Source organism: Chiloscyllium punctatum, chromosome 11 (genome assembly GCF_047496795.1).
Source record: "Chiloscyllium punctatum isolate Juve2018m chromosome 11, sChiPun1.3, whole genome shotgun sequence".
NCBI classification, from domain to species: domain Eukaryota; kingdom Metazoa; phylum Chordata; class Chondrichthyes; order Orectolobiformes; family Hemiscylliidae; genus Chiloscyllium; species Chiloscyllium punctatum.
In genome coordinates, this window is record NC_092749.1 from 98,262,529 (window position 1) to 98,275,297 (window position 12,769).

Sequence of the window (12,769 nt, forward strand, 5' to 3'; positions counted from 1 at the left end):
GGGGAAACATTCACAAGTCATCTGGTCGGATCGCTCTCTCATCCCAGAGTCTCAATCCCTTCCTGTTGCGGAAAGGTTAATGGTCTCCCTCTGAACCCACTGGCCAGGCCAAGTGGGGAAAGGTTGGCCCTGAGCCGTCATTTGACTGTGTAAACACTGGAGAATCTCCACACTCCGCAACAGCAAATCTCCCGGCTCCAGCTTATACTCTGACCTGAAAACAAAAGTCGAGAAAGGAAAACGCAGCCTCGACTACTCGGGGTTACCGGAGATGACCTTTGACCCCCACCCTCCTCCTCATGTAGTAACTCGCCCCCTTTACTCTTCCCTTCATCTTTGGGCATGCTTATTCCTTCACTAGTGAAATTCATTCGGCAAAACTTCAGAAACAATGCTGTCTCGACCCCTCATTCCTGAACGTAGGTTGTGGTTGCTTTGTGCATTGTGAGATCAAACACAAAGCATTCTGAGCAGAGAACAAATACTGATAGCCCAGAAGGATTGAGATCAAACATCTATAATACCCAAGCACACTGACCACAAGCTGTCAGGCCTGTGTACTTGATTTATTCCTCTATTCAATAAAACTGATTTATATCAGTGCTTGTCAAAGTAACAAATTGAATATTGTACACAGACAAGAAACAACACAATAAACTAGGCAGCAGCACACTGACCTTACAGTTAGAAATAGCTTTTGGAATGCAAACTGCACAGCAAGTTGGAAGTGCTGCTAGATTACTTAGAGCCTGTGGCGCTTTTGCTTTTAATAAACGAAGTTGGGTTAATGCCGCTCAAAGCAGTACAGGCTGGTACAGAGATTAGTCAATTACAGGACTCCCTGGTCACACTGGTATTTCACGGCTGCGTTCGGAATCCCTTTGCATTTTGTGTCGGGGGTGAGTAGGAAAGGCTGAGCAGTTGGTAGTGGCGGTGGGGAAGGGGGGGAGCAGGGAGCAGTGGCTGATTGAGCAACATTTACAGGAATACACTGAAGGGTCAGACATACAGGGCGATGAGACACAACTAGAAATGAGCTCGATGTAGGAAGCAGCTGCAATTCTGCCCTCTCGTGCCCGAGTTGGGCTACAAGTGCTGTCTGGTGTGCAAGGCAGAACAGATAGAGGCAAAGCCAGGAGGTTTTTCCTGTTAACCAGCACGGAGAGCATTCAAGCAACAGAAGATTAAAAAAAAAAGTGTCTGAAGAGTCTATAAAGCACTGCGATATTGGGAAAAATAACCTAATAACTAGTTTCATTTAAAGTCTGGGATCAAAGAAGATGATGGAAGCTTATAAAGGAGGGATGTTATATGGCAGGACATACAGCTGGACTGCAGTTACAGCTGTACTATCCATCTGGAATCGGGATTGCACGTTATCTCATAGTCTGGAGTGATTCAAATGACCGGCATTTGCGAAATGCAGTGTGCGAACATTTTGGAACCCTGTTCAACGCAGGGGTCTCTATAGCAACTGGCCGTCCCAGCTCTGCATTTACATTTTGAACTGTTACAGGGACTTTTATATTTTACACATTAAAGCGTATGGTTCCAACCCGAGGGCAAGTGTGATAAGCAACAGTCAGATCCTGCTGTCGGGCTAACACAACTTGGACCGGTGGGAACATCGCGCTTTGTAGCGACAAATTCTGCACAGGTTCTGCCAATCCTGCCCCCTGGGTGGTTAGCATCCTTGACGCTGCCTGGAAGTTTCCATCATCCTCTCTGAGCTCTAGAGGTAAACTGTAGAAACCAGGAGAACAAGGTACCTGCTGTGTGGGCTGCTGACAGAGGCTCCAGGCTGGGTGAGGCTACATATGCCCCGTGGCTGTTTGGAATGAACGAAGGGGGTAAAGAAAGAGAATGTTCAGTCCAGCAAATAAAGACCAAGCTACTGATGACAGAACACAAAAAAAAAGTGCAGCAAAAAATCAGATGAGGCGACTAATATCCAATGGTAACAAGGAAACTGGCTGTTCCTCCTGCAGTGTGGTTTTGCATGCAGTTGTCCATGAGTTTTGACTGTGTGACTGTGGGTGTGTGACCTTGATCTGGTGCTTGTTTATTGTAGTAGGCCACCGTGCTTACCTTAATCCTAATGCCCCAGCCCCTGAACCCTTCCGACTGCAAAGGGTCAGTTCCTTACAGAAAATGATCACATGAAATTAACAAAGCAGGAACAGGGCTGCTCCATCTAGCCCAACGACACTTGGAAGACATTTGGATAAGTCCATGAATAGGGAGGGTTTGGAGGGTCATGGGTCAAACACAAGCCAAGGAGGACTGGTTTAGTTTGGGAACATGGATTGCGTGGACAAGTAGGACCAAACTAGCAGATGACTCCATAACTCAATGCACGTTGATTTTTTTAATCCCTGGCTTCAGTCAGTGTCTGAGTCAAAAAGCACGATGCTGGAAAAGCACAGCTGGTCAGGCAGCATTTGAGGAGCAGGAGAGTCGACGTTTTGAGCATAAGCTCTACATCAGGAAAACCCCACATTCCTGAAGAAGGGCTCATGCCAGAAACGTCGATTCTCCTGCTCCTCAGATGCTGCCTGACCTGCTGTGCTTTTCCAGTGCCACACTCTTTGACTCTGATCTCCAGCATCCAGAGCCCTCGCTTTCTCCTTCAGTCAGTGCCTGGTCTCAGTTGTCTGCACTTCTCTCCTGATCTGTGCTGTGTCATTCCCCTGATTGTGTAAGGAATACCCGACCCTGCTCTAGCCTGCACCTCCAGTCCCAATTCTGAGAAAGGACATTTGCTGTCGACTCCCTTCCTAAAGTTAAACAAATTGCCCCTATATTTCCTCTGTGGTCCTTCTGGGTCTTGTCCCACTGCTAGTTGCTCAGGTACGAGCATCACTGTGCAAGATGCAAAATCAGGCCCCTCGGTTATCCAGGACGTTGAACAGGGCTCATTGAGTGATCAGGAGGTGGGATGTCCCACTTACAGTCTCACGAACACCAACAACAATTCTGACCACTGTCCAAAGCTATGGTTCAGGTCTGTTCAGTTGGCACAGGCAGAGAGGATTGATTCTCACCCAGCTCTTGGGCGAGGGGGCGAACTACGAGAGGAGGGACGATGCCCCTGCAGACAGTCCTGAGAGAGTGAGTGAAAGTGACAAGACCAACGTGCCCGAGGTCTTCTGTAGCTGTCAGCTCTCTCTGTTTCACTCTGAATTTGTTGCCAGCCTCAGATGCGTCCGTCGGGATAATAACGGACAGGGTTTGCCTGCGTACTGTCTGATGTGGGCAGGGCTTAAGTGCCTCTACCCTCGGGTCATCGGTATACCCAGTCTGTAGGCAGCCCAATACTTCAGCCCGACGAGTGCGCAGGGATACGTATGGTGGCTGTGGAGCTCAGACTAAGTTCTGGGAGCCATGAGATCCCTTTAAATGGCCTAACAAGTGGACAGCTCTCTTAGGCCGAACTGCAGCGGCAAAAAGAAAATAAACAGTCTGGGAGAGTAGGTGTCTGATTGTTTCTGCCGAATGTCTGCTATTTAGTTGACTCCTGCACCATCATCATCCTCACCCCAGTCCACTATTCCTCCTTCATCCCACCCAGCTGAACTACTCATGGTACCCACCAAATGTTCACTCTACGACCACACACAGTCTGAAGCTTTCAAATGAGGTTAGTGTTTGGCAAGTACTGCCCTGCATGGAAGCGAAGATCAGGGAATGAGAGCAGTGACCAGGCACTGGGGCTGGGGCTCAGTGGTTTGCACTGCTGCCCGACAGTGCCAGGGACCCAGGTTCGATTCCAGCCTCGGGCGACTGTCTGTGTAGAGTTAGTACATTCTCCCCACGTCTGTCTGGGTTTCCCCTGAGTGCTCTGGTTTCCTCCCACTGTCCAAAGTTGTGCAGGTCAGGTGGATTGGCCAGGCTGAATTGTCTGTGGCGTGCAGGCTAGGTGGATTAGCCACGGGAAATGCAAGCTTACGAAGAGAGGGTGGGGGGAACACTCTAGAGAGGGTTGAAATGGATTCAGATGGGCCGAATGGCCTGCTTCCATACTGTAGGATTCTATGAAATGTGTGACGACTCCACAGTGAGTGATGCATTATCCCTTAGACATCCTTAGTGACAATAGGTTATACATTGTGGGACACATGATTCACAACGCAAGTGTGCTCTTGGTTTCAGACTGCTCCACAACATGAAAGTGTGACTAAATGCTGGCCGCAATGTTGCTGAGTGTACAATGAGATTGCAGTGGAGGGGGAATGCAGTAAAAACTGGGATGGAAAGCCAGTATTCCTTTCGAAAAATTGCCACTAGTGAACGGAGAAAAAAAAAATCAATTCAAAGAACCAGGGCTGATTAACGAGACAGAAATATCGGCACAAACAATAAACATATCGCTCAGGACTCAGAAAAATCGAATTAATAAAAGAACAAACAGTCAAAAGAAACACTTAACCAAAGTAAAATTCACGATTTTTCTCAATTCCATGCAGGGGGGTAAGGAGGAGGGGAGCGGCGGAGGTTTGGGGTAGGTGGAGGTAAGCGGAGGAGAGCATGGAGGGGTGCAGGGGACTGTGCATCTTGTCCAGGGGACTCTCGGTTATGGTTTCATGGCGCCAGCCCGTCAGATGCAAGGGCTAAAGATTTGTTACCGCCCTACCACGTCGCTTAGAGAGATTGGTGGAAGGGAATTACCAGTCTGGGTCGAACAGCCAGGCTTCCGCCAGACACAGGGCTGAGGGAGCCTGAGGAATCCAAGTCGTCAGCCGAAGACCATGACGCCAGGTCCTGAAAAGGAAGACGAGATCCTTAAACCAGATTTCTTTTGGGGGAGAAACAAATGGAAGTATTAGCAACTCTTCACGTGCCAGGGTTCTGTACTTGCCAGGCAAACACACAACCAAGAACGTGAAAGGCTTTTGACATCTTATGCTAAGCCTTGTAGCGAAGAACAAAGAACAAAGAAAAGAGAACAAAGAAAATTTACAGCCCAGGAACAGGCCCTTCGGCCCTCCAAGCCTGAGCCGATCCAAATCAACTGTCTACACCTGTCGTCCAATTCCTAAGCATCTGTATCCCTCTGCTCCCCACCCACTCATGCATTTGTCCAGATGCATCTTAAATGAATCTACTGTGCCTGCCTCTATCACCTCTGCTGGCAACGCGTTCCAAACGCCCACCACCCTCTGTGTGAAGTACTTGCCGTGTGTATCCCCCTTAAACTTTCCACCTCTCACCTTGAAAGCGTGACCTTTTGTTATTGAATCCTTCACCCTGGGAAAAAGCTTGTCTCTATCCACCCTGTCAATACCTTTCATGATTTTGTAAACCTCAATCAGGCCCCCCCTCAATATCCTTTCTTCTAATGAAAATAAACCTAACCTACTCAACCTCTCTTCATAGCTAGCATCTTCCACACCAGGCGACATCCTCGTAAACCTTCTCTGCACCCTCTCCAAAACATCAACAATCTTTTGGTAATGTGGTGACCAGAACTGTACACAGTATTCTAAATGCAGCCGGACCAATGTCTTGTATAATTAATTTGTGTTCAACACTGTATGCAATTCACATTTAGCGCACATACCAAAGTCGTTACATTTTCCAAAGCGGCCTTTTTGCTTCCTGCGTCTCCCTGCTCATTGCTCAACAGAATGCCCAAGTCGCTGTCTCTCTCGACAGGAGCGTACACTTTGAAGAAGTGCTTAGTATTTCTGTCGATGGATTTAGGAACAAAATCTTCATGTTTATTGGTGAAGAGGCCACTCTGGACGCGACCTGATGAAGCTTCATGTCAAAACCATTTGAAGCCGCATCGAGTGCTTGTGTTTCCTGGCTTCCCAGGCTGCCCCAAACTGAGGGGACAGACCCAGGAAAGATGCCATTACTTCTTTCCTGTCTCCATGGAGATTCCACCAGCACTGTATAGAGCAGGTGTGATAACAACAGGAAGACTCAGAGCACGATGGACTGACATAATGTGGTCTCTGATTTATATTAAAGATACTCGTGTTGAAGCTGCAGAATCAGATGAAACATGCAGTTACAGTGCCACACACACACACATGCACACATAACTACACACACTCTCATGCACACAACAGAGTGACACACACAAACACTTGCATAGACAAACACACAAACACAAGCACAGACATGCACGTGCCACACACAAACTGATAGACCTGACAAATACAACACAGAGTTTGCTTGATTATGGATAAGACATAGGGAAAAAAAAAATCACACTGCAAAACACCTGGCAAATATTACAGACACAAAGCACTTGGCCATCTTAACCCAGCAGAAAGACAGCTAGACACTGAAGATGGCATTGCGTTCACTTGTGTTGAATTGGGCCCCTCCGATTTCCCAGATTGTGGATTTATTGACATACCACTTGACTGCCGCAGTTGTCCAAGATTCTCTCCAGCTCCTTCAGGTCTTGGGTGACCTCTTTCAAGAGGAGCTTGAGACGATTGCCAATGACATGAACCTTCTCCTTTGCTTCAAGACAGTCGCTGCCCTCTGCATTGACCAATAGCTGGCTGGACATATCCTGCAGCGAGGCGACTTTCAGCTGCGACTCCAGCAGCTCCCGTCGGATTTGCTGCAACGTACAAATGAACAGATTCACATTGCAGTATAACTCCAGCATTGTGGGACATAATGCAATTCTTATTGTCGATTACTTCACGGTTACCAAACGCACAGAAACAATGAGCCTCTCACATTTCATTTACTTTGGGCAGGAAAAGTACTCTTGCCTCTAAGGTGCAAAGACATGGAGTCAGAACCATGAACATATAATCCACTCCGACATTCTCGGAGCGGTCCCAAGGTAAAACTACACTGTCACAGATGCTGTGTTTCAGGTGAGATGTAACTAACGGCCCTGTCTACACTCTTGAGAACACTGTTTCAAACACTAGAGATCTCCCTAATGTTCTGATCAACATTTATCCCTCCATTGACATCACTAAACAGATTACCGGGTCATTTATTACTCTGTTGTTTGTGGGATCTTGCTGTGTGCTAGATTGGTCTCAGGTTTCCCTGCATTATGGCAGTGGTTACACTTGTAAAAGTAGTGCGCTGGTTGTAAAGTGTTACAGGACATTGCAAGATCACAAGGCAGCATGGTGGCTCAGTGGTTAGCACTGCTGCCTCACAGCACCAGGGTCCCAGGTTTGATTCCAGCCTTGGGAGACTGTCTGTGTGGAGCTTGCATGTTCTGCCTGTGTCTGTGTGGGTTTGCTCCGGTTTCCTCCCACAGTCACAAAGATGTGCAGGTCAGGTGAATTGGCCGTGCTAAATTACCCATAGTGTTAGGTGCATTAGTCAGAGGGAAAATAGGTCTGTGTGGGTTACTCTTTGGACAGTCAGTGTGGACTGGCTGGGCCGAAGGGCCTGTTTCCACACTGTAGGGAATCTTTAATCACAAACACCACTCAAGGAAGCAAGACTTTCATTCTTTCAAATATAGAAACTTTGACTGTGAGCTTTTTACAATATTGACGTCTGCAGTTAATTAACAAGGTAGTATCAAACTTAAAATGTACAGTTACAGAAAGATGGTTAACTGGTCAGAAGACTGGATAGAATATTAAACACATCACTAATGACTAGAAGATTAATACACAGATTAAAAATAAAGTACAGGAGAAAGCTATAGCAAGAAATATTAAAACAGATAGTAAGAGTTTTTTTTAATAGACCTTTTACAAAGAGAGAGTTAACAAAATGAGCATTGTTCCTCTAGAAAGTGAATCTGGGGAATTGATATCGGAAAAGAAAGAGATGGTTAATAAATTAAATGTATACTTTGTATCGCGCTTCATTATGGAGGATATAGGTAACATCCCAGAAATAGTTGAGAGTTAGGAAATAGAAGGGAGAGAGGAATTCAAGAAAATTGCAGTCACCAGGGAAATGGTGGCAGCTGTGGGCTGATAGGACCTGACAGACTTCACCTGGCTGCCATATTAAAACAAAAGTAGCGAATGAGGTTGTTGTTGTGTTGGTTTTACATTTTCAAAAGTCTTTACTTCAGGGAAAATTCCATTTGAATGGAAATTAGCAAACGTAAATTGTTTATTCAAAAAGGTTGGAGACAGAAAGCAGGAAATGACAGGTCAGCTGTCCTACACTGATTGTAGGGAAGGTGATAGAAGCTGTTAATAAAGATGTTAGAGCAGGGAGGGGGCACTTCAGATAACCAGATACTCAACGTGGTTTTGTGAAAGGTGAAATTACGTTTAACCAATCTTGTTGGAGTTCTTTGAGGAAGTAATGTATACTGAGGATAATGGGGAACTGCTGGATGCAATGTGCTCAGGATTCCAGAAGGCACTTAACAAGGCAGGCCCTCCAAGGTTATTGTGCAAGATAAGAGCTCATGGTGTAGGGGTAATATATTGGCATTGATAGAAGATTGGCTCGTTAACAAAAAACAGAGCAAGCATAAATGGGGACAGATTGCAGAGTCGTAGAGAGGTACAGCATGGAAACAGACCATTCGGTCCAACTCATTCATGCTGGTCAGATATCCCAACCTCATCGAGTCCCACTTGCCAGCATTTGGCCCATATCCCTCCAAACTCGTCCTATTCATAAACCCATCCAGATGCCTTTTAAATGTTGTAATTGTACCAGCCTCCACCACTTCCTCTGGCAGCTCATTCCATACACGTACCACTCTCTGTGTGAATAAGTTGCCCCTTAGATCTCTTTCATATCTTTCCCCTCTCACCCTAAACCTATGCCCTCTAGTTCTGGACACCCCCACCGCAGAGATAAGACCTTGTCTATTTATCCTATCCATACCCCTCATGATTTTATAAACCTCCATAAAGCCTCTTTGCTCCAGGGAAAACAGCTCCAGCCTATTCAACCTATAGCTCAAATCCTCCAACCCTGGCAACATCCTTTTAACTCTTTTCTGAAACCCTATCAAGTTTCACAACATCTTTCCGATAGGAAGGAGACCAGAATTGCACACAGTATTCCAAACGTGGCCTAACCAATGTCCTGTACAGCCACAGCGTGACCTCCCAACTCCTGTACTCAATACTCTGACCAATAAAAGAAAGCATACCAAACGCCTTCTTCACTATCCTATCTACCTGCGACTCCACTTTCAAGGAGCTACGAATCTGTACTCCAAGGTCTCTTTGTACAGCTCTGAGATGCAGAGAGCTCTGAATGTCCTTGTGCATGAATTGCACGTGGTTAGTATGTAGGTACAGCAAATAATCAAGAAAACTAATAGAATGATACTGTTTATACCAAGGACAATTGAATATAAATGTAGGGAGGTTATGTTTCAGTGATACAGGGCTATGTCGAGATCACATCTGGAGTACAGAACACAGTATTTAAGAACGGATGTCAATATGTTGGAAAGAGTTCAGCAAAGGTTTACTGTACTAACACATAGAATAGGTGTGATTCGGAGATGCTGGTCTTGGACTGGGGTGTACAAAGTTAAAAATCACAACACCAGGTTATACTCCAACAGGTTTAATTGGAAGCACACTAGCTTTCGGAGCGACGCTCCTTCATCTGATGAAGGAGTGTCACTCCGAAAGCTAGTGTGCTTCCAATTAAACCTGTTGGACTATAACCTGGTGTTGTGTGATTTTTAACATGGAATAGGTGGGTTGTCTCAATGGGTTGCCTGCATTTGCTGACGTTTACAATAGTCAGAGATGACTTGTTATTGAAACACAGAAGATCCTGAGGGATCTTGACAGGATGACTTTTCTTGCAGGAAAATTTGAACAAGTGCTCACTGTTGAAAAAGAAACGGTCACCGCCCCGCCCTTTTAAGATGGCAGGGTGACCGTTATAAGGGGAAAACATTTCTCACAGCGGGTCATGAGTCTTTGAAGCTTGTCCTCAAAAGGCAGTGGAAGCAGAGTTGGGAACTTTTTAAGGAAGGGGTAGCTGGATTCTTAATAATCAGATTCGCCTTAATCTTACTGAATGATAGAACAGACTCGATGAGTTGAGTGGCCTGCCACTGCTGCTAATTCCTGTGTTTGAATGACAGCTTGGAGCACTGATCTCAATGTTATGGGGCAATAATTGACCATAAAGAAAACACTCATGACCTTCTGACTCAGCAGTTCATCATGAGAACAAAGTTTGTGGATACTGCACATTATGCATTGCTGCATTTTATAACAGAGAGCAGCTCAATTTACTTTTAAAGTCAAGGCAGAGAGCTGTGGGTCCATAACCATGCTTTTATGGGTGGCACAGCTGCCTCACAGCGCCAGGGACCCAGGTTCGATTCCAGCCTCAGGCGACTGTCTGTGTGGAGTTTGCACATTCTCCCTGTGTCTGTGTGGGTTTCCTCCGGGTGCTCCAGTTCCCTCCCACAGTCCAAGGATGTGCAGGTTAGGTGAACTGGCCATGCTAAATTGCCCGTAGTGTTCAGGGATGTGTAGGTTAGGGGTAAATGTAGAGGAATGGATTTGGATGGGATGCTCTTCAGAGGGTTGGTGTGGACTTGTTGGGCCGAATGGCCTGTTTCCGCACTGTAGGGAATCTATTCTATTAATAGGCACAGAGAGAGAGAGAGAGACGGAGTTAAAATTTCTCTGTGGATGAGTTTGGTTAGGAGAGCACTAGAGCATTACAGAGATGTACAGCATGGAAACAGACCCTTCAGTCCACCTTATCCATGCCGACCAGATATCCCAACCTAATTTAGTCCCTTTTGCCAGCATTTGGCCCATATCCCTCTAAACCCCTACTACTCATATTCCCATTCAGATGCACCACCTCAGATTTAAAATTAAACTCAGAATATAAATCAGCAAGGTGCAGATCAGGTACAAGCTATTAAACAATGGCCACACCCCACATATATAACACTGACATCCATAGAGCTTTAGAGTAAACTGATGTGTTTGAAGTCTGAATACTGTGTGCTGTGCTGCACATCACTATGCTACAGCCAATCGGAGCTCAGTATGATCACACATTGTAAAAGCGATCAAGCATAGTCTTTTTTATCAGTGTTCGTCAGGAGGTAAATGCAGAGAAAGTTGAGTCAAAACGTGTGGCGCTGGAAAAGCACAGCCAGTCAGGCAGCAACCGAGGAGCAGGAGAGTCGATGTTTCAAGCATAAGCCCTTTCATCAGGAATGTGGAGGGGGGAGGGGGGGGGCAGGGGTGTGGCCACAAGGGGCCCAATAGATAAATGGGAGAGGGTGAGGCCGGGGGGGGGAAGGTAGCTGGGAATGTGATAGGTAAATAAAGGTGGGAGGTTATGGGGATAGGTCAGGGGGAGGGTGGAACGGAGAGGTGGGAAGGAAGATGGACAGGTAGGACAGTTCAGTTCAAGAGGGTGGTGCTGCATTGGAGGGTTGGATCTGGGATGAGGTGGGGGAGCAAGGGGAGATGAGGAAATTGGTGAAATCCACATTGATTCTGTGTGGTGGGAGGTGGAAGATGAAGTGTTCTTCCTCCAGGTGGCTAGAATTTGGCAGTGGAGGCAGCCCAGGGCTTGCATGTCCTTGGCAGAGCAGGAAGGGGTGTTGAAGTTTTTGGCCACAGGGCAATGGGATTGTTGTCCTGGAGATGTTCTCTGAAACGTTCCACAAGTTGGCATCCTGTCTCCCCAGTGCAGAGGAGATCACATCGAGAGCAACGGACACAGTAGATGAGGTGTGTGGATGTGCAGGAAAATCTCTGTCGGGTTTGGGAGGATCCTTTGGGGCCTTGGACGGAGGTATGGGGGGAGGTGTGGGGGGAGGTGTTGGGGGGGAGGTGTGGGGGGGGGGAGGTGTGGGGGGGGGAGGTGTGGGGGGGGGAGGTGTGGGGGGGGAGGTGTGAGGGGGGAGGTGTGGGTGCAGGTTTTCCACCTCTTGTGGTGGCAAGGGAAGGTGCCAGGAGTGGAGGGTGGGTTGGTGTGAGGGGGGACGTGGACCTAACGAGGAAGTCGCGGAGTGAATGATCTCCGCGGAATGCTGAACAGGGCGGGGAGGGAAATATATCTCTGGTGGTGGGGTCTGACTGTAGATGGCAGGAGGGTGATGCGATCTATCCGGAGATTGGTGGGGTGGAAGGTGAGGACCGGGAGAGTTCTGGCCTTGTTGCGATTGGAGGGGTGGGGTTCAAGGGCAGATATACAGAATGCGTGAACTCGCAGTGAGGAAATTCACCTGCTCTTCTTTAAAGGGAATGCCATGAGGACTTTCCATCTCTGTCACAAAAGGTCAGATGGTGTCTTAATGTCTCCTCTGAAAGATGGCAGCTTTGATAGTGCACCACTCCCTCACTGGAATGTCAGCCTTGGTAACCTGTTTATGTCCTTCACTATTGTACTTAATGTCTAAACAAATGCTTAATGATCAGCAGTGGCATCTGGTTTTCCCTACAATTAAGTTACCAACTAGTACCAATTGTTCAATAGTAACACACCCAAATTACTTCACAAGTTCAAATTAAATGGTAGGAGGTCAAAGTGATAAAGTTGATGGATTTTACTGACGTGGATGCAGCATTTATAGTTGCTGGCAGGAAGTAACAGGGAGATGTTGAAAAGCAGCCAGTTTATTGACTGTGGGAGTAAACGTGACTCACCTCGTAACTCTAAACAAAATCCTGATTTACAACATCAGCACCTGCTCGATTGTGAACACAGTGAGGTGATTATTAAACCAGCTCACAGGAACTGCGTGTCCATCTCATCCACTCCTCCCCTCCCTCCATCCCCCCTTTACATCCTCCTTCCCATCCTTTCAGTCCCTCTCCCAAACACTCAGTCCTCCCCTAGTCATCAC

General features: G+C 46.9%; 1 protein-coding gene across 20 annotated transcripts in view; it reads right to left on the bottom strand.

Annotated features, from left to right (window-relative positions):
- The window catches only part of LOC140483251 (nesprin-1-like), a 585,321-nt gene that overhangs the window by 7,332 nt on the left and 565,220 nt on the right, over positions 1–12,769 (bottom strand). For 19 of the 20 annotated variants that reach the window (XM_072581374.1, XM_072581386.1, XM_072581377.1 and 16 more), the window contains 3 exons: positions 6,371–6,583; positions 4,669–4,761; positions 1,770–1,828 (listed from right to left, as the gene is read on the bottom strand). In XM_072581374.1, the coding sequence (XP_072437475.1) occupies positions 1,770–1,828; positions 4,669–4,761; positions 6,371–6,583 (365 nt within the window). The remainder of the gene's footprint in view (positions 1–1,769; positions 1,829–4,668; positions 4,762–6,370; positions 6,584–12,769) is intronic. The other variant, XM_072581381.1, reaches the window with a different exon arrangement.